This window comes from Mus musculus, chromosome 2, assembly GCF_000001635.26.
Source record: "Mus musculus strain C57BL/6J chromosome 2, GRCm38.p6 C57BL/6J".
Lineage (NCBI taxonomy): Eukaryota > Metazoa > Chordata > Mammalia > Rodentia > Muridae > Mus > Mus musculus.
The window spans coordinates 91,220,759-91,241,674 of NC_000068.7; the positions used below are offsets into that span (position 1 = coordinate 91,220,759).

Consider the following 20,916-nt stretch of genomic DNA (forward strand, 5'->3'; position numbering starts at 1 on the left):
TGTTTCCACTAGTTGATCAGGCTTCGCTATTTCAGGACATCACCGCTGCCCCCCATCCCTCTCTCCTACCTGCTGAATGGCTGGCCTTATCCTGTTTAGGCCCTAACTGTATTGCTAAGCTACCATTCTGATACAACCTGCACTGACATCCATCTCAACTTAATGGGATCCAGAAACTGGTCTGAGGCCATTGTGGCCTCCCTACTGTGTAAGTGTCTGCTTGCCCCTACTTAATGATTTTTGGGTTGACTATTCGGAAAGGTAAGGAAAGAGGAGGTGGCAAAGTATGGATGTCAATCCTGAACAATCCACTGGCTAAAAAGAGTGGATAATTTCCAAATTTAAGGTAAGTGTAACCTTGCTATGCAAATCTGTCAAAGAATTTAGAAGAATTACTGGGAAATTTTATACATGAACACAAAAAAAGGCAAGTTCTGAAGAATATCATCAAACTAAGTCCAGTGATGATTTCAAAAGGTCAAGTACATTATGATTAGGATGGGTTTATCCCAGGTAGCAATGTTAACGTTGGCCTGGAAATGGTAGCATGTGCCTGTAATCCCAGCACTAGGCAAAAGTTCAAGGCTACTTGGGTCTTATTTCTAAAACAGAACTTGGTTCAAAACACAAACAAACAAGAAAACAAAATTTAATTAAGCATCAAAGGAAACAAAAATGAAAAAGCAACCTATAGAATGGAAGAAAATACTTGGAAGTCATAAAGAGAAGAGGTTAATAGTCATATTAACTTAAAACCATAACTAAACAACAAACAAAACTCCAAACATCCACTAAAAGACACACAGATGTCCAACAAATATATGAAAAGGTACTCATCACCGCTTAGAGAAACACAAGGAAGCTACAATACCACCTCCACACCTTACAAAGGACAGAAAGTAATGTTGGTGAGGATTTGGACGAACGGGAATTCTTGTGCAGTCTTTTAAAAAAATTATTTTGTATTGAAAATATATTTTAAAAAATATAATATATTCTGATTAAGGTTCCCCCTGCCCCATCTTGTGCACTTTTTGTTTTGTTTTGTTTTGTTTTGTTTTGTTTTGTTTTGTTTTTTGAGACAGGGTTTCTCTGTATAGTCCTGGCTGTCCTGGAACTCAACTTTGTAGACCAGGCTGGCCTCAAACTCAGAAATCTGCCTGCCTCTGCTTCCCAAGTGCTGGGATTAAAGGCGTGCGCCACCACCGCCTGGCTTCATCTTGTGCATTCTTGATGGCAATGCAATTCAAGATGGTACTGGCTATTGAGAACAGTATAGGGGTTCCTCAAAAAGAAGCATTAGCATTTGATCCAGCAATCCCATTGTTGGCTATACATCCCAAAGAATGGAATGCAGGCAATCTCAAAGAGCTGTGGACACACCCATCTTCATTACAACATCATTTACAATAATTACATTTATTACAATAGTCCAGTGGTGAAATCAATTCAGCTGCCAATCTATAGGAAAATGTGGGTTTGGTGCTGGAGAGATGGCTCAGCTATTAAGAGCACTGGCTGTTCTTACAGAGGACCTGGGTTCAATTTCCAGCACCCACATGATAGCTCACAACTGTCATTAATTCCAGCTCCAGGAGATCTGACATCCTCTCCTGGCCTCTACGGACACTGCAAGTCACACACACATCCATACTTAAAACTGAATAAAATTTTAAAAAAGAAAAAAATGTGGGAATGTAGAGTATGTAATACAACATTATGTAGCCTTATTAAAGAAGGCCAAGCATAGTGGCACTCAGGAACTAAGGCAGGAATGCACGCTTAATACTACTCTGGGCTAGTGAAAATTTCTTTTTTTTTTTTTTTTTTTTTTTTTTGGTTTTTCGAGACAGGGTTTCTCTGTATAGCCCTGGCTGTCCTGGAACTCACTTTGTAGACCAGGCTGGCCTCGAACTCAAGAGATCCACCTGCCTCTGCCTCCCGAGTGCTGGGATTAAAGGCGTGCGCCACCACGCCCGGCTGTAGTGAAAATTTCTTAAATGAGCATTTAAAAACAAAAATGACAAGGACGTATGGAATAGCCACATATTTACCATCATACTAGAGGTCTATGTCAAAGAGAGAGTGGGAATAAATAGTACAAGAGTGACAAAGAAATTAAACTTTTATCATTTAGGTAATAAGATTATATAGGATAAAGTTAAATCTTGAGCTGCAGTTTTCATATTTATTATTATGTGTATAGGTGTTTGTCCTGCATGTATGCCTGTTTACCACATGTGTGACTAGTACCAGTGGAGACCAGAAGAGAGGAGCAAGCCCACATGTGAGTGCTGAGAAATGAACCCAGGTCCTCTGTAAGAGCAGTCAGTGGTCTTAACTGCTGAGCCATCTCTCTAGCCTCACAGAGAAAACAAAATAAAAACAAAACCAAAAACCCTTCAAACCAACCCCCCCAAAACTTTTTGGGTTTATTTTATGAGTGTTTTACCTGCATCTATGCATGTGTACCACATGCATGCCTGATGACCCTGGAAGTCAGAAAAGAGTCTTGACTCCCCTGGGACAAATCATGGATGTTTTTGAGCCACCATGTGGGAGCTGGGAATAGACACCAGATCTTCTGCAGAAGCAAAGCTCTTAACTTCTGAGCCATCTCACCAGCCCAAAGGAGGGAAAAATGTTTTAAGTAGAGTTCTGCCAGGTGTGGTTGTGTGTGCTGTAATCCCAGCACTTGAGAGGCTAAGGGAAGAAGTCTGCCATAAGTGAAGCCAGCCTGAACTGCATGACCCTTATCAATAGAACAAGAGGGAGGGTAGCTCTGAAGTCCTTGCTGCACAAGTACGCAACTGAGTTCAACACCTAGCACCTGCATAGAACGCTGGGATGGTGATGCTCACTTGTAAAGCCACACTAGGGAGTCAGACAAGAGATTCTTGGAGCTTACCTCCAGCCGACCCTAACTGGTGAACTCCAAGCCACTAAGAGACTCTGTCTCATAAGAACACAGTGGGACAGTATGATGGCACAGCAGGAAAAGTAAGGCAAAGCTGAGCAGGCACTTGTTTCCCATGCTGAGATTACAGGTGGACTACCATGCCATCTACTGGAGATTGGAATTCTGTCCTCATTACCCATTGAGCCATCTCACTAGCCACTGGGTACGAAAAACATTTAAAATCTCCAGATAAACTATGACAATTAATAAATGTAGATTTCTGCTTCTAGCCATGCTAATATCAGAAATCAAACACACCTCATGTTTTAAACAACTAGAAAAATGAACAAAATACATGAAACACATTTACAATACATATGCAATAGGCAGACAACAAAGGATGGAAAAGTAATGAGGTTAGCTTGCAACTGTGCAAGCTTCTTGCTTGGAGAATATATCCAGGCTAGGGTGGGAGAACAATAGCCACCATGTGTCAGTTAGATGGGCAGAGAGACTGTCAACATGGTTTTGAGGAGGCAGATGGACAGAGAACACTGGAGATTTTCCCACGGACTTCCTCCAGGCTTTGACTGAGTACTATTGTGTAAATGTATGTGAGGAAATAAAAATGCCACAAATTAGTTGGAGAAAATCTTTAAACTGATCTGTAATCTCATCTCCAATGGGATTTTTTCACTATTCAGCCCAGCCTGGCCTACATCTTTTTGTCCTGTCTTTTCTTCCCGAGTGCTAAGATTACAGACTGTGAAGCAACACTATACCAATATCTTAATATCTAGGGTATCTACTGGATATATTAACCACACTTCAGGGCAGGCCCCATCCATGCTCAGTAGTTGGCCAACACAAAATTACTCAATGATATATTTGTAGACTTTTGTGTTATTTTTGTTTGGCTCTTTAAAAAAATTTTTTTCACCTGAAAAAATATGTAGCTCTGACTGTCCTGGAACTTTTTTTTTAAAGATTTATTTATTTTATGTATATGAGTACACTGTTCCTGTCTTCAGACACACCTGAAGAGGGCATCAGATCCCATTCCAGATGGTTGTGAGCCACCATGTGGTTGCTGGGACTTGAACTCAGGACCTCTGGAAGAGTAGTCTGTGCATTTAACCTCTGAGCCATCTCTCCAGCCCCAAGTTCTGCCTGTCTTTGCCTCTTAAGTGCTGAGATTAAAAGCATGACCAGTATAGCTGGCTGTTTGGGCATATTTTTACCTTATTTGTCTTTTACTTGTTTATTTTTCCATCTTGGGGTATGTGTGTGTGTGTGTTTTCTTGGGGATTTTTGGTTTTGTTTTTATTGAGAGAGAAATAACAGAAAGCTGGGTGGCAGGGAGGTGGGGAGAATCAGGGAGAAATTGAGAGAAAACACAAAAAACATTTTTTCTTTTGTTTGTGTACTTGCTTGCTTATTTGTTTTTCGAGACAGGGTTTCTTTGTCTATCCCCTGCTGTCCTGGAACTCACTATGTATGTAGACTAAGCTGGCCTTAAACCCAGAGATCCACCTGCCTCTGCCTCTGCCTCCCAAATGCTGGGATTAAAGGTGTGTGCTACCACTGCCTGGCTTACCAAAATATATTGTATAAAAACTTAAAAAAGAAAAAATAAAAGGCCAGGCATGGCAGTACATGCCTTTAATCCCGTCACTCAGGAGACAGAGGCAGGCAGATGGGGAAAGAGGGGAGTAGAAAGGGGAGAAAAAGAAACAGGAGGAGACAAGGGGGAAGAAACTACTGGGGAAAAAGTGGCCTGAAAACTGCCAAATTTGGTGACAACTATAAACCCATTGGTTGAAGCTCAATGATAGCAAGCTGATGAAACTTGGAAAATTAAGAGGCACATCACAATCTTTTGCTTTGTTTGTTTATTTATTTATTTATTTATTTTGGGGGAGTTTTTGAGACAGGGTTTCTCTATATAGCCCTGGCTATCCTGGAACTCACTTTGTAGACCAGGTTGGCCTCAAACTCAGAAATCTGCCTGCCTCTGCCTCCCGAGTGCTGGGATTAAAGGCGTGCACCACTACACCCGGCTCAGCTTGCTTTATTTTTATTTACTATTTTTGTTTTTTCAAGACAAAGTTTGTCTGTGTAGCCCTGGCTGTCCTGGAACTCTTCCTGCCTCTGCCTCCCAAACACTGGGGTTAATGGCTTGTACCACCACTGCCCCACCTCTTTTTATTTTTGTTAATTATTTATTTATTTATTTATTTATTTATTTATTTATTTATTTTTGAGGCAGGCTGTCATGTAGACAGATTGGGCTCCGAATCAGCATGTAGACTGCAGTGGCCTTAAGTGCTGTGACTACGTGAGTGTGCTGTGTATTACATGTACATAAATTACATGAGAATCTTTTAGAGGAACCAGAAAACATATTCATATATAGAAATTTTATAAGGATGGTGGCAAACCTCCCACTAAAAAGCATCTTTCTAAGGGGCTGGAGATGGCTTAGCAGTTAAGTATTCTTGAAGAGGGCCTGAGTTTGGTTCCCAGAACTGAGCTTAGCCAGTTCATATCAGTCCAAGTGATCTGATACCTTCTGAACTCTGAGAGCACCTGCAATTATACACACACACATACATAATTTAAATTAAAATAAGAAAAGTAAATAATTTTAAAAAAGCATCTTTGAAGTATTGAAAAAAAATGAACCAACAACACATTGTGCAACATAAATATATCAATGTCTTTATTTGTAAATTAAAATGTAATTTTAGGGCCAGTGAGACAGCTCAATAGGCAAAAGCACTTGCTGCCAAGACTGACAACCTGAGTCTAATCCCCAGAACCCATGTGGTGGAGAAGAGAACCAACTCCCACAAGTTGTCCTCTGATTCTCATATACTCAAGTACTCATTTTCACAAGCAATAAATGTAAAATAATTTTTCATTGATTTCCTAAAAATTATAGATATAGAATTCTCTATCTAATAAAAACACCTTACTTAAAAATACAGCAAAATTCTCTTTTAGGCAAATAGAAATGGAAAGATTTCATCATCAACTAATCTATATTATATAAAATAGTAATTGAATTTCTTCAGATAAAGGAAGATGTTTCTAAGAAGAAATCTAGAACACACAAAAGAATGAAACAGTGGGGTTGGGGAGATGGCTCAACGGGTAAGAGCACTGACTGCTCTTTTGAAGGTCCTGAGTTCTAATCCCAGAAACCACCCATAATGAGATCTGACGCCCTCTTCCAGCGCATCTGAAGACAGCTACGGTGTACTTATGTATAATAATAAATAAGTCTTTGGGCCTGAGCAAGCACAGTTGACCGAAGGGAGCAGGGCTGACCAGATAGAGCAGTAGTCATAAAAATTCAATTACCAACAACCAAATGAAGGCTCTCAACCATCTGTACAGCTACAGTGTACTCATATACATAAAATAAATAAATCTAAAAAAAAGAGAGAGAGAGAATGAAGCAGTGGAAGTAACAATAGACAAATATAAATATTTTCTACACTTTAGCAAATCTTTAAAGCTACGAATGGTGATGAATACAGAATGGAGGAAGCAGAGTTCCAGGTCAGCTTGGTCTACAAAAGCAGTTCTGGGACAGCCAGGGCTATATAGAGATCCTATCTCAAAGAAAAGGGTGGTGAATTATGCTAGAGAGATGGCTAAGCAGTTAAGAGCACTTGTTCTTGCAGAGGATCCACATTTGATTCCCAGCACCCACACAGTGGGCCATAACCATCTGTGATTCCAGTTCCAGGGAATTCAACCCCTTCTTCTGACCTCCTAACACATACATACAAGTAAACAAAACACTCATATACATAAAAATAAAACAGATAAATCTTTTTAAAAATGTACTCTACATTGTTAAAAAGTGGGGCCAAGGGTTGTAACTTAGAGTTCATGCTTAGCATGTACAAAGCCCAGGGTTCAATCCCCCAACACCCCCTATGCACCTCTAAAATATTCTAACACTATAGCTGGCCTCAGGACTGTTGGTTTACGACCAACTAGGGCTATACAGTGACACTTGGTCTTAAGAACACACACACACACACACACACAACGCCTTTAATCCCAGCACTGGGGAGGCAGAGGCAGGCAGATTTCTGAGTTCGAGGCCAGCCTGGTCTACAAAATTAGTTCCAGGACAGCCAGGGCTATACAGAGAAACTCTGTCTCGAAAAACAAACAAACAAACAAACAAACAAGAAAGAAAGTTGTCCTTTACCCTTTACATGCATTCATGGTACCTGGCCATACACTACACAAATGTAATTTCAGAAACAAACAACGAAAAGGAAGGAAGGAAGGAAGGAAGGGAGGGAGGGAGGGAGGGAGGGAGGGAGGGAGGGAGGGAGAAAGGAAGGAAGGAAGGAAGGAAGGAAGGAAGGAAGGAAGGAAGGAAGGAAGGAAGGAACTGGAATATACTGTTCCTGAAGAAGACCCAAGTTCATTTCTCACACGGACATTAGTTGGCTCACAACAGCCTATTTCCAGCCTCAGGGACTCAGGTGCCCTCACATAGACAGTCAAATTTACACATAATTAAAAATAAAAATAAAGAACAAGAAAAAAAAAGAAAAAGAAATAGTTTTCTAAAATGAGAAGGTGCTGGGCATGGTGCTGCACACCTTTAATCCCAGCACTTGGAAGGCAGAGGCAAGCCTGATTTTACAAAATGAGTTCCAGGACAGCCAAGACTGTTACACAGAGAGCCATCTCAACAAACAAACAAACAAACAAACAAAACAAGGACAAAAACTAATATTAAAATTAAATGAAGGGAAAAAACCCTCCAGGCACAAATGACTTTGCTAATAAATTCTATACAAGAAATAAGGAAGGCAGAGGAGGTGGCTCAATTAGGAAATTGCTTGTTGTGCAAGTATGAAAACCAGAGTTCTGATTCTTTCTGAGTATCCATATAAAAAGCTTTGCCACAGTGGAACTGCATGTCTGTGCTGTTAGCTGGGGAGATAGAAATAGGTGGATCCCTAGAACTTGTTGCCAGCCACCCTAGCCAAATAGTTGAGCTCCTGGTTCAGTGAGAGACTCTGCCTCAAAAATTAAAGTGGAGAGTGACTAAGGAAGACATCCAACATCAAACTTCTAGCCTCTACACATACATGTGTATGATCATCCATATGTACATGTACAACTCATATGCAGCATACACACACACACGCAGAATTAAAAGTTGAAATAATACCAATTCTATACAATTTCCAGAAAACTAAAGCAGAGGGAGTACTTTCCAACTCGTTTAAAAAGGCCAGCATTACACTGACACTAAAACAAAAGGTGACAATGATGACGATAAGAAAGAAAAAAGAAAAGAGAATTGTGGACGCACTTGTAATCCCAGGTGAGACAGGTGGATCAAAAGTTCAAGATCAGCCAGGCAGTGGCAGTGTATGCCTTTAATCACAGCACTGAAGAGACAAAGGCAGGTGGATCTCCTGTGAGTTCAAGGCCAGCCTGGTCTACAGAGTGAGTTCCAGGACAGCCAGGGCTACACAGAGAAACCCTGTCTCAAACAAACAAACAAACAAACAAACAGTTCAAGATCATCCTTACATAGTGAGTTCAAGGCTAACCTGGGTACTAGTGTATAAAACATACATATTTGACATAAGTTAAGCACAACAATCTATGATAGAATATTTGTGTAGCAATACTGAAGAGAAAAATGGATGTGTCCAGAGAAATGTTTAAAATGGATTGTTTTGGATATTTACTTAAATCTTTAAACTTCTATTACTTGAATTTTATAACAGACATAAATTTTACAAAAATTCATTAAATATCTTTTCACTTTGAAAATGTAATGTGTAGTACCTCACCAAGGATTTGAAAGATGTCAAGACCAAAGCCAAGATCAGATGACAAAAGTTACAAACCATGGCCCTACTGTTTCCTGTAACTGTTCTCAAGCCAACTTCCTATCAACATCTGGGGTAAACAAAGTCCTCTATACCAGCATACCTGCTCTCTGCCCCAAGCTAGCTTCCTGTGAAGCACAAAACTCAATGCTCAAACCAATCTCCATGGCAGTGTAAGGAAACTTCAGTTCTATGCATGTAATATAATACACAGCATATATAATATACATATATAACAGTATAAGAAGAGGTAATATAGGGCGATATGGTGTATGGCTCAGGAACAGAAGTATGCTTAGCTATGTGGAGCCCTTCAGCACCCTCTTCTACAAAACTGAGGGGTGGAGTGTGCAAAAACAAAAGCAGCTCGGTCTGGCACAAACTCAAAGCAGCTGTCTTTCTCCTTTTCATCATGATGCTGTTCCCTAGAATATTTCAGGCTCTTTACCACCTCCAGGCATAACTGTATTTCTCTATTCCTGTGTCCTAGATTCCTGGGGAAATGAAAATCTCTTGCTGGAATTCTTTGTTCTGGCTTAAATTTAAACAACCTCTCCTGGAAGTCACCTGTTTTGTAGCCTGCACTGGGTGGGGGTTGGGGTGGGAGTGGGGAATCTACACAGCCCTGTTTTCCTGACACCCATCTCAGACTTGAACTCCTGGTCTCCCATGCCTGTCTAACCTGGCCTTTCAGATGAGCTGCTTTCCCAAAATTTTCATTTAAATTAGAGGCCTCATCTGGGATACAGCTTCACCTCTTTCAATTCTAAAACTATAGTGGGAGAAACGGTAAGCTAGAACATGAGCAAGCTCAGATGTGTGCTTTATTTTACTTAACCACAAAAACATTTAAAACCAATGAAGACTGTTACCTAATGCCAGTATTAGGCTAGATACCATAAGCTGGTCCAAGTCTCAACTATTTAGGAATTACTCCAACCTAGAAGTTTTGGGCCAGCTAGGGCAACATAATGGGACCTTGTCTCAAAAATTAAAATAAAGTGGTTAATATGGTATTTTGTATGTGTTTTAAAACAAAAATAATTTTTAAAATGGTACTTGATGTTATATCCATTTTGATTTTTTTAAAACTTTTTTTTTTTTTTAATGCATGAATGCTATCTGCATGTGCACCTGCAGGCCAGAAGAGAACATCAGATCCCATTACAGATGGTTGTGAGCCACCATGTGGTTGCTGGGAATTGAACTCAGGACCTCTGGAAGAGCAGCCAGTGCTCTTAATTGCTGAGCCATCTCACAATCTCCAATTTTGGATCTTTTGAAAGTTAGGAGTAGGCTACATAGGGAATTTAAGGCCAACCTGGATTACTAGTAGATCTGATCTCAAACGATAATAACTGGACATTGTAACACCTCCGTTTAATTCTACCACTCTGGAGACAGAGACTGGTAGATCTCTGTAAGTTCCAAACAATCAAGGGCCGCAAAGTAAGACCCCATCTTAAAAATAAGAAAACAAGGGTTGGAGAGATGGCTCAGCGGTTAAGAGCACTGACTGCTCTTCCAGAGGTCCTGAGTTCAATTCCCAGCAACCACCTGGTGGCTCACAACCATCTGTAATGGGATCTGATGCCCACTTCTGGTGTGTCTGAAGACATGTACTCATATAAATAAAATCTTAAAAAAAAAAAAGAAAACTAAAACCAAACAAACAAAACAACAACAAAAACCATACAGCACTCATAGAAACCATTCATATATTTTCAGGCTTTATTTGAAAAAGAAAAAAAATTATATCCAAAAAATTTAAGACTTACATTTTTTTATCATAAAAATTGTCTCTTTACTATTAACAGTTTATCTTTCCACCACGAACCTGTTTGGCTTCTTGAGGTCTATTGAGTTTTTAACTTAAGTTCTAAAACTATAAAGTCATTTTTATAGAACAACTCTCCAATGTCCGTTACCAACCAAATAAGGTAAGTTTCCTAAACAGCCAACACCTTAGAGACTGAACATAAATCTTAGCATTTTAGACCATTCCTAAGGGGACTGTGGGCATGGTGATACATGTCTATAATTCCATATGTGAGAAATGGAAATAGCAGAAACATCTGGAATTCATTCTTACTTATATAGGGGTTCAAGGACAGCCTGGGCTAAAATGAGATCCCCTTTCCAGAATATCAAATAGCCAGGCATTGTGGCATGTATCTTTTTGTTTTGTTTTTTGTTTGTTTGTTTGTTTTGTTTTGTTTTTTGAGACATAGTTTCTCTGTGTAGCCCTGGCTGTCCTGGAACTCACTTTGTAGACCAGGCTAGCCTAGAACTCAGAAATCTACCTGTCTCTGTCTCCCAAGTGCTGGGATTAAAGGCATGCACCACCACTGCCCAGCCACGGCACATATCTTTAATTCCAGTATTCACGAGGCAGAGGCAGAAAATCTATGTAAGCTCAAAGCTAGCCCAATCTAAATAGAAAGTTCCAGGCCAATTAGAGCTACATAGTGAGACCCTATCTCAAAAAAACTACAAATCAAACCTAAAATAGAAACTTAAGTGAGGACATCAAAATGTAGTTCTGTGGTAAAAGGCTTGCCTTTGAGCCCTAACAACAGAAGCAGGGCAGGCTATGACAACAAAGCACCTAAACTCTACATCAAATCTTCCAATCTTGCCTGACACCTGACAGCACCATGACTTTCCTCTTGTCTCCTGATTATTTAAATAGTATTCTTTAGTCATCCCTGAAGACTTTGACAACATCTAACTCCCAGAGACTCTTCTTTACTGTTTTAGAGAATTTGATCCAGCTGTAGTTCAAGCCCCTCATTCATTCAACAAATACAAAGTAGCTACTCTATGCCAAAGATTGTTCTAGGCCCTGAAGATATAGTAATAAAGCAGAAAGACAAGGTCCCTGCAGCCATAATTATTTTCCAATGGGCACGACAGAGAAATGCAATATTTCAAATACTGATAAATATTTGGGGAACATTGTAAAGCAGAGCAATTATTTAGGAAGTGATTGGGTTGGGCAGGGGCTCCTTCCTCTTTAACAAGGTAGATCAATGAATGGCACATACCTTTAATGGCAGCACTCCTGGGGCAGAGGCAGGTGAATCTTTATGAGTTTGAGACAAATTTGGTCTAAATAGTTCTAGGCCACCCAAAGCTACATAGTGAAACCCTGTTTCAAAAATAAATGAATGAATGAATGAATAGTAAAAGGCAGATTAGGAACTGGAGAGATATACCTCAGCTGCTAAAAGCACTCGTTGCTTTTGCAAAAGACCCAGGTTTGGTTCTGAGCATTCATTCGGCAGCCCACAACCATTTTTAACTCCAGTTCCAAAGGATCTGATGCTCACTCCTGGCCTCTGAAGATGCCAGGTATGCATATGGTATGCATATGGTACATGCATGAAAAACACTCATATGCAAAAATAAAAATAATTTAAATCTTTTTTAAAAAGGCAAATTACACAGAGACCTGAACTGTAAGTGGGAGGCAGCCATGAGCAAACTATAGAAAAGAGAACTCCAGCCAAAGGGAAAATCAAGTCCAGAGTCCCAGGAAGTAGCTGGTATACCTGAAGCATGGGAAATACTATGGTTTGGGTATGAACTGCCCCCTCCCTGACCCAAGGCTCATATATTGAAGGTCTGCTCCTCCAGATGATGGAACTATTGAAAGGTAACTGCATCATGAGGGGGATAGCTTCATCGCTGCTTTAATTTATCGATGAGTTTCAAGATGAATGGGCTAATAGGACGTGGGGTCCGGTTAGAGGCAGCAGTCTCTGGGGGACAAGGCCATCACTTACTCCAGACCCTTGCAATTCATTCTCCCTGCTTCCTGACTGCTGTGAGGTGAGCAGCAAGCACTGCTCCACCATCCTCTTCTACCATGATGGCCGCAAAGCAAACAAGCATGGACGGAAACCTCTACAGCTGTCGTTCTTCCTCTGAATCATTTCTCTCAGGTACTGTCACAGGAATGGAAAACTAACTGACACAGGAAAGACGGACAAAATGAGGTGAAGTAAGAAGGGATGCAGAAGGGCATGGCCAAGGCAGGCAGGTCTCCATGAATCTGAAGCAAGTCTGGTCTACAGGCAGGCATTCAAGCTACATCGTGAAATTCTATCTCAAAAAGAAGATGAAGAAGAAGAAGAGGGGGGCTGGAGAGATGGCTCAGAGGTTAAGAGCACTGACTTCTCTTCTGAAGGTCCTGAGTTCAAATCTCAGCAGCCACATGGTGGCTCACAACCATCCGTAATGACATCTGATGACCTCTTCTGATGTGTCTGAAGACAGCTACAGTGTACTTAGATATAATAATAAATAAATCTTTAAAAGAAGAAGAAGAGGAGGAAGAGGAAGAGGAATGCTAGACCCTATGGATGACCCTACAGTCTATACCTTCTAATATTTTAAAGGCCAGCATTCAAAACATATTTGAATTTTGTTACCATTTATAAGCTTGAAAACACCCAGTTACTTTTGTTCTCAACCACCTTGCTACAGGATATCAACATTCCTTCCATTCCTCCAAAAAACAAGTTTTATAGCATAACCATCTGGCACATATAGCCACTTACCCCTTTAAGGAAGATAGGTTTGTCCTTGATGCCAAAGTTCCAGATCATAATATCTCCCCCTTTGGAGCCCACAGCCAGGGTACTGGGATGAGTCGGGTGCCATGCCAAGGACGTAGTCCTCCTGTCAAAGGGGGCAGCTTTTCGGAATACCTGGTAAGAAGCTAGAGAGTGCAAAAAGGACTTCTGCAGACCCTAATACAGAGAAAATAGAATTAATCTGGATTCACTGAATTAAAACTCATGTCCTGAGCTGACAGTGATGCATGCCTTTAACTCCAGTACTCAGGAGGTAGAGGCAGGTGGATTTCTGTGAGACTGAAGCCAGCCAGGTCTACATACAGAGGACCAGGCCAGCTAAGGCTACACAGTGAGATTGTGTCTCAAAACATAAATAAAAATTAAACGCAAGTCCTGGATAAACTGTCAATGTCTGGCCCCTTTATATACAGGCAATAAGTCTTCACTGGCCTTGTGCATCAACTATCTGCAATGTAAGTGAACTAATCCTGGAAAGCAAGAGGGAGAACGCATGTTGTGGCTAGAAGTCTACAGAGTAAAACCTTTTCTCTTTGACTCAGTGTACAGTAGGTCAATCATCATACCTGGGGGTGACCTGATGATCCTGAACCAATTTATCATCTAGTGAGAAAGAGCAATAGTTGAAAAGCTATGTGACCTTTGAGCACGTCAGACAGGAAACATCTCACCTGCTGTAGTGATGACCAGGTGGCTTTGCCCAACTTATGCTGGTAAAGATCCCTGACAATGCTGCTACTCCGTGAAGGGATCTGCAGGCTGGACAACTCTGCCAGAAGGCAGCACGACTCACATGTCCTGCTAGAAACTACCAAAGAAGAATACAAACATTTTCCTCTCCCAAATCTCAGGAAAGGTTCCCCCTGAAAACCCTTTGTCTCATCATCTCCTTAAAAGCCTTTCTCTGCAGTTGAGTCTCACTCAACCCAAGAGAGAAATAAAAAACCCTTTTCCAAAACACTCCTCCAAACAGAAATTCTGAAGTGAAACTAAATATAACCTCACAGGGTTCCTTAGAGCTTTGCCAGAGAGATACACAATTGTGGACACTGAAGACTTTTCTTGTGTGGGATCACAAATAAGTAGGAGTTGAGGGACAATCTTTTTTGTTGTTGTTGTTGTTTTTGGTTGTTTGTTTGTTTTTATTTTTCAAGATAGGGTTTCTCTGTGTAGCCCTGGCTGTCCTGGAACTCACTTTGTAGACCAGGCTGGCCTCGAACTCAGAAATTCGCCTGCCTCTGCCTCCCGAGTGCTGGGATTAAAGGCGTGTGCCACCACGCCCGTTTGTTTTTTTTTTTTTTTTTTTTTTTTGAGGGACAATCTTAAAGATCACAAAATAACATCAGGGCTGGTGAGATGGCTCAGCTGTGGTTAAGAGCACTAACTGCTCTTCCAGAGGTCCTGAGTTCAATTTCCAGCAACTACATGGTGGCTCACAACCATCGGAAATGGGATCCGATGCCCTCTTCTGGTGTATCTGAAGACAGCTACAGTGGACTCATACATTAAATAAAATAAATCTTAAAAAAATAAAATAAGAGCTATCCAAATACAGTGGTGTATAACTGTAATCCTAGCACTCAGAAGCTGCAGCATACTTGGATTGGAGGCCAGCCTGGGCTATAGAGCAAGACTCTGTATTTAAAGAAATACTAAATAATGTCATGAGCAACCATTACTTGAGTGGAAACCAGAAGAATGCAGTAAGGTTTAGAAAAGTTCCAAATTGATTAGGTGGCTTCAAGGAAGAGAGGTAAATCAGAGTATAATAAAAATAAGCCGGGAATGGTGGCACACGCCTTTATTCCCAGCACTTGGGAGACAGAGGCAGGCGGATTTCTGAGTTCTGAGGACAGCCAGGGCTACACAGAAAAACCCTGTCTCGAAAAACTAAATAAATAAATAAATAAATAAACAAACAAACAAATAAATAAAACAACTCTGAATTACCAAGCCCTTCTGGTGGACCCAATCTATAAGTCCTTTTTTTCTCTTGACAACTTTCCTTTCTTTTCATGGCTAAAACCACTCTTATCAATTTATCACATTCCTTATAGCCCCAGGTTCAAGTCCTGGTAAACCTCTGAGAATGCGCTTTCTGAAGAAAGGAGGGAGGGAATTTCAGACTCTCAGAGCTAACATAACCGAGAGGCTATGAAAGGGAGGATTACTTTGAAACAGTAGATGTGTAAAACTTCTGGAACAAGGAAAGTGGGGACTGTGGCTTTTACGGTGATGGCACTCATCTGACTCTTTCTGTCACCTGGGGTAGAGGTGGGGGGGCTGTTCAACTTAAAACTCTCTGCTGTCAATGAACTGGCCAATAAAACCAGTCGGCAGCGTGTGGCTCAGTGGCAGCCCACTTGCTGAGAGAACTGGAGGCCTGGGTTCGAACCCTCGATCTCCCAAATAAAATCACAGCCTGAGGCGACAGAAGCCAAGAACTGCTTCAGAAGCCCAGGCACAAGCACCCACCACCCCAGCTTCAGCCTCTGGCGCGAGCACCCTGAACCCCCGGAAAGCTAAGGCAGCAGCACAGGCCGTACCGGGACCCTGCACACGCAGCTTCTTGGCTTCGGGCTCCAGCTCCTGAGGACCTCTGCGACTTTTGCTCCTGAGGAGCACCGCAACGTCGGGGGACTTCTGGGTTTCTGGGCATTTCTTGGGAGCCATGACGTACTCGGTGAAGAGATATCAAGCTCTGTGGCAAAATAACGAAGCAAGGAGTGGAAAAGCCTCCGTGGAGAAAACAGGAAGGGACTACGTATGAGGCAGCGCCGTCGCAGGTAGCGCAGCTAAGACACCTTCGCGCCAAACGCTCCTCCGGGCTGCTTTACTTTTAGCCCCGCCCCGTCCCCTCAGGGCTGTCCCGCCCCTTGGAACTGCCCCGCCCCCTCGGGATTGCCACAGTAGGGGGCTGTCTTGCCCCCGGAACTGCCCCGGACTGCCCCAACCCCTCGGGCACGGCCCGCCCCCGGCCGCTCCTCCTCTTCCGGAGTAACGTGTGCAGCTCACAGGGAGGGTTTTTTATTTTAACTCCCTAGGAGCTGGGCCTTGGCTTGTGCTGGATCTGAAGAAAGCCGATTATTTGAACCTGAGGAGGGAGCGCTGGCCGTAAACCCTGCATGCTGGAGGCGGAGCCAGGCGGCGTTTCAGGCCAGCCTGGTGTACACGTTCCAGCAATCCGGTGACCTACGCAGAGAAACCCTGTCTCGAAGAACAACAAAGAGAGAGAGAGAGAGACAGAGACAGATAAAAGTAGGTAGTTTATGTCTTAAAAAGAGCAAAGATTCAAGTGTGGCTAAATATTTCTCATTTCCCCCATTAATAATAGGTGTCTCTAGGGCTGGAGAGATGGCTCAGTGGTTAAGAGCACTGACTGCTCTTCCAGAGGTCCTGAGTTCAATTCCCAGCAACCACAAGGTGGCTCACAACCATCTGTATTGGGATCTGATGCCCTCTTCTGGTGTTTCTGAAATGACAGTGTATTAAATAAATAAATCTTAAAAAAAAAAAAAAAGTGCCTCTGATTACCCAATCACAGCCTTAGCATTTGATTCTTTCCTCTCGCTTTACAGATGAATGTATTTTACCTCATACTATAGAAAAGAGCTGTATCTATGGTGGCAGGCTCTGTGTAATTCCCAACACTGAGGAGGCTGAGGCATGAAGAGTTTGCCTGGACTACACTGATATCTTGTAAGGATCAGATAAGAGTGAGAAAATCTGGGGCTGGAGCGATGGCTCAGCGGTTAAGAGCACTGACTGCTTTTCCAAAGGTCCTGAGTTCACATCTCAGCAACGACATGGTGGCTCACAACCATCTGTAATGAGATCTGACTCCCTCTTCTGGAGTGTCTGAAGACAGCTACAGTGTAATTATTTATAATAATAAATAAATCTTTAAAAAAGAAAAAGAGTGAGAAAATCTGGCATGCTATTGCACAGCAAGGTGACAGCAGACAATGGGTTTGCTGTATATTTTCTAAAGGTAGAAAGGTTTTGAATGTTTTCACCACAAACGATATCTGAGAAGATGTGCCTAACCCAATTTAAAGAATACAATATGTGTGTGTCAAAAGTAATGTATTCCTTATGAAGATGATACTTACATAAACATATGTAAAATTTATATGTTTTAATGTAGTTTAATTTTATTTTAAATTAAAATGATGCTCTAGAAGAAAATAAAAAGCTGAACCCAGCACCAATAATGGGGATGTCCTAAGATGTGCTTAAATTAAGAATTGTAGCTTAGTGGCTGGAGAGATGGTTTAATGGCTAAGAGAGCTTGCTGCTTTTTCAGAGGACCTGAATTCTGTTCCCAGTACCCAGGCAGGTGGCTCACAAATACCTATATGTAACTCCAGCTCCAGAAGACCAGACACCCTTTTCTGGACTCTGCAGGCAGATGCAGCCATATATACACATAAGCACATAAAGAAACATGTATACACATAAGTAAAAAAAAAAAAATTACAAGCTGGTCAGTGGTGGAATATGCCTTTAATTCCAGCACTTAGGAGGCAGAAGTAGGTCTAGTCTGCAGCGCTAGTTCCAGGACAGCAAAGGCTACAGAGAAACACTGTCTGGAAAACCTAAATAAGTAAATAAATAGCCAAGGCTGCAGAGAAACCCTGGGAAAACAAAACAAAGAAATAAGTAAACCCAGCAGTGGTGGCGCATGCCTTTAATCTCAGCACTTGGGAGGCAGAGGCAGGCGGATTTCTGAGTTCAAGGCCAGCCTGGTCTACAGAGTGAGTTCCAGGACAGCCAGGGCTACACAGAGAAACCCTGTCTCGAAAAACAAACAAACAAAACAACAACAACAACAACAAAAAAGAATCCTAAAAAAGTTGTAAGATATTAACTAGGAAGATTATGAGGGAAAATAAATCACTTGAGTTTGTATAGGTCCACTTCGGGGTTTTGTTAGCCTGTAATGATCAGAATGGTCATCTATTTTATTTTTACACTTTGTTTTGGTGTGCTTCATGTGTCTTTTTTGTTGTTGCTTGAGAGAGCATATCACCAATAGCCCTGGGTGGTCTAGAACTCAGTCTGTAGTCAGGCTGGCCTCCACAGAGATCCACCTGCCTCTGCCTCCTGAGTGCTGGGATCAAAGGTGTGAGACACCACTGTCTATACTGGTATTCTCTTAATCAGACGTGGTGGCTTATACTTGCAATCCCACCCAAGTTAAAACAGAAAAATGTTTTGAGTCTGAGTCTAGCCTGGGCAGCACTGTGAGTTCCAGACCAGTTTAAGCTACACAGTGCGTCCCTGTCTCAAACCAAGCAAACAAGTAAATAATAGTAAAACCCAAAAGCAAACATAACAACAAGCAAACCAAAGAGAATGCCAGCTTTTGGTTCAAGGAGCGATATTTTTCGTAAGAAATATTGTCGTTTGGTTTTAGATGAGTGAGTGTGTGTGTGTGTGTGTGTGTGGTGTGTGTGGTGTGTGTGTGTGGTGTGTGTGTATGTGTGTGTGGTGTGTGTGTGTGGTGTGTGTGTGTGTGTGGTGTGTGTGTGTGTGGTGTGTGTGGTGTGTGTGTGTGTGTGTGTGTGTGTGTGTGTGATTAGAAGCTTTCTTACTGTTTTTTAAAGTACCCTCAGCCCCAAATTAACAATCATACCAAAGTAGTATATTTGAGAGTAGTATGTTTCATAGGATTATACCTATTTCCTGAAAGTCTCCAGTTCATAGCAAAGCCTCCTGTGGTGCTTTGAGTTTGAATGGCCCCCATAGGCTCGTGTGTTTGAATGCATGGCCGTAGGAGGTGGTACCATTAGCAGGTGGTACCATTAGCAGGTGTAGCCTTTTTGGTGTAGGAGGAAGTATATCACTGTGGAGGTGGGCTGTGAGGTGATATATGCTCAAGCTACACCCAGTGTGGTACACAGTCTCCTCCTGGCTGCCTTTGGATCAAGATGTAGAACTCTCAGCTCCTTCTCTAGCACCATGTCTGCCTGCATGCCACCATGCTTTTCTCCGTGATGGTAACAGACTAAACCTCTGAAACTGTAAACTAGCCTCAATTAAATGTTTTCCTTTACAAGAGTTGTAGTCAGCCGGGTGTGGTGGCGCACACCTTTTTTTTTTTTAAAGATTTATTTATTTATTTTATGTACACTGTAGCTGTCCTCAGATATTCCAGAAGAAGGCATCAGATTTCGTGACGGATGGTTGTGAGCCACCATGTGGTTGCTGGTATTTGAACTCGGGACATTCGGAAGAGCAGTCGGCGCTCTTAACCACTGAGCCATCTCGCCAGCCCAAGGTGGCGCACACCTTTAATCCCAGCACTTGGGAGGCAGAGGCAGGTGAATTTCTGAGTTCGAGGCCAGCCTGATCTACAGAGTGAGTTCCAGGACAGCCAGGGCTACACAGAGAAACCCTGACTCGAAAAAAACAAAAAACAAAAGAACAACAACAAAAAAGAGTTGCTGAAGTCATGGTGAAAGACTCTGAAAGGAGCCCCTCGCTCAGGCCTCAGGACAATAGCAGACACCCAAGAACTCACGATAGACCAAGCTTGATGTAAACCACATGAGGCGTTATTGGGGAAAGCCAGAGCTCTGGGGACGACTCATATCCCACGCAGGGGTAGAGGGGTCGACCTCGAGGGGAAAGAGGTCCCAGTTTTTATAGGCCCTCAGCGGGAAAAGGAGAAGGTGGGGAGTAGGGGATTTCCAGATCTAAACAATGTCTATTCTCAAGAAATGGGTATGGGAGGGGTACAAGGAAAGAGTCTGGTGCAGGTGTAGCAACTCAGGATTGGCCGGGCTGTGGTTGCTGGGGAGATTTTCTGACTCTTTCTCAGCAACCAATATCACAAACACCTGGCAATGGGCTTCATCAGTGGGCACACACATGGGTTCAAGGAACGGTCAAAACATTGGCAGACACAAGGGTTCAAGGAGTGGCCAGAGCATTGTGCGCCTCTATTTTTCTAAATCAGTGAAGCTAGTTCTGCTAACAGTGACATCTATCTTGCCAATTTCAGGGCTTCTGTGACCTTTTACATTCTGTCAGGATCTTTCAATGGCGTCTTTTCACAGCAATAAAAACCCTACTAGGACACTTCCGTTCCTTGAACTCTTCCCCCAGAGCTGCCAAACCCTATAAATCTAATACCCTCTGAGAGCCATGTCTTGTCTTCTGAAGAGCTGATTGCCTAAAAGCCTCAGGTGGTCTGAGGAAAGTTGACTTGACAGGTAACACTCGTGGAAACTCACATACCAAACCCACTGGTGTCTACCCCTTCCAGCCTGAGGGAGAACTGACCTGCAGATGGACTCATCCACCCCAAAGTCCCTTCTTTTCTGTCCTATGAAGTGCCAAGAGCCAGTGGCACACGCACACATGCACATAGTCTCATTTCCTTCAGCTGTTCTGGTTACAGGAACAGTTCTGCTGCTGGAAGTGTCTGCTTTCTTTTATTGGCTGGTCCAGACCCTGCTCTAACACCTTTCCTGTAATATGCACTCTCAATTGTGAAGAGCAGTGAGCCCAAATTCCAGGGACT

The 20,916-nt window shown here is 42.2% G+C and overlaps 1 protein-coding gene and 1 long non-coding RNA gene across 5 annotated transcripts in view; one reads left to right on the forward strand and one right to left on the reverse strand.

Annotated features, from left to right (window-relative positions):
* Nucleotides 1-16,374, reverse strand: part of Ddb2 (damage specific DNA binding protein 2) — a 25,588-nt gene extending 9,214 nt beyond the window's left edge. For 2 of the 4 annotated variants that reach the window (XR_374383.3, XR_001780206.1), the window contains exons 1-3: nucleotides 15,932-16,374; nucleotides 14,057-14,193; nucleotides 13,350-13,541 (exon numbers count right to left, since the gene is read on the reverse strand). Coding sequence is in view for 2 of the 4 variants with exons in the window: in NM_001362705.1 (NP_001349634.1) it covers nucleotides 13,350-13,541; nucleotides 14,057-14,193; nucleotides 15,932-16,058 (456 nt within the window). In the remaining 2 variants the exon portion in view is untranslated. The remainder of the gene's footprint in view (nucleotides 1-13,349; nucleotides 13,542-14,056; nucleotides 14,194-15,931) is intronic. The other 2 variants (NM_001362705.1, NM_028119.5) reach the window with 1 other exon arrangement.
* Nucleotides 16,375-16,387: 13 nt separating this feature from the next.
* Nucleotides 16,388-17,599, forward strand: A330069E16Rik (RIKEN cDNA A330069E16 gene). Its single transcript, NR_015464.1, has 2 exons — nucleotides 16,388-16,643; nucleotides 16,964-17,599. It is a non-coding gene; the product is annotated as an RIKEN cDNA A330069E16 gene (long non-coding RNA).
* The last annotated feature ends 3,317 nt before the right edge of the window (nucleotides 17,600-20,916 follow it).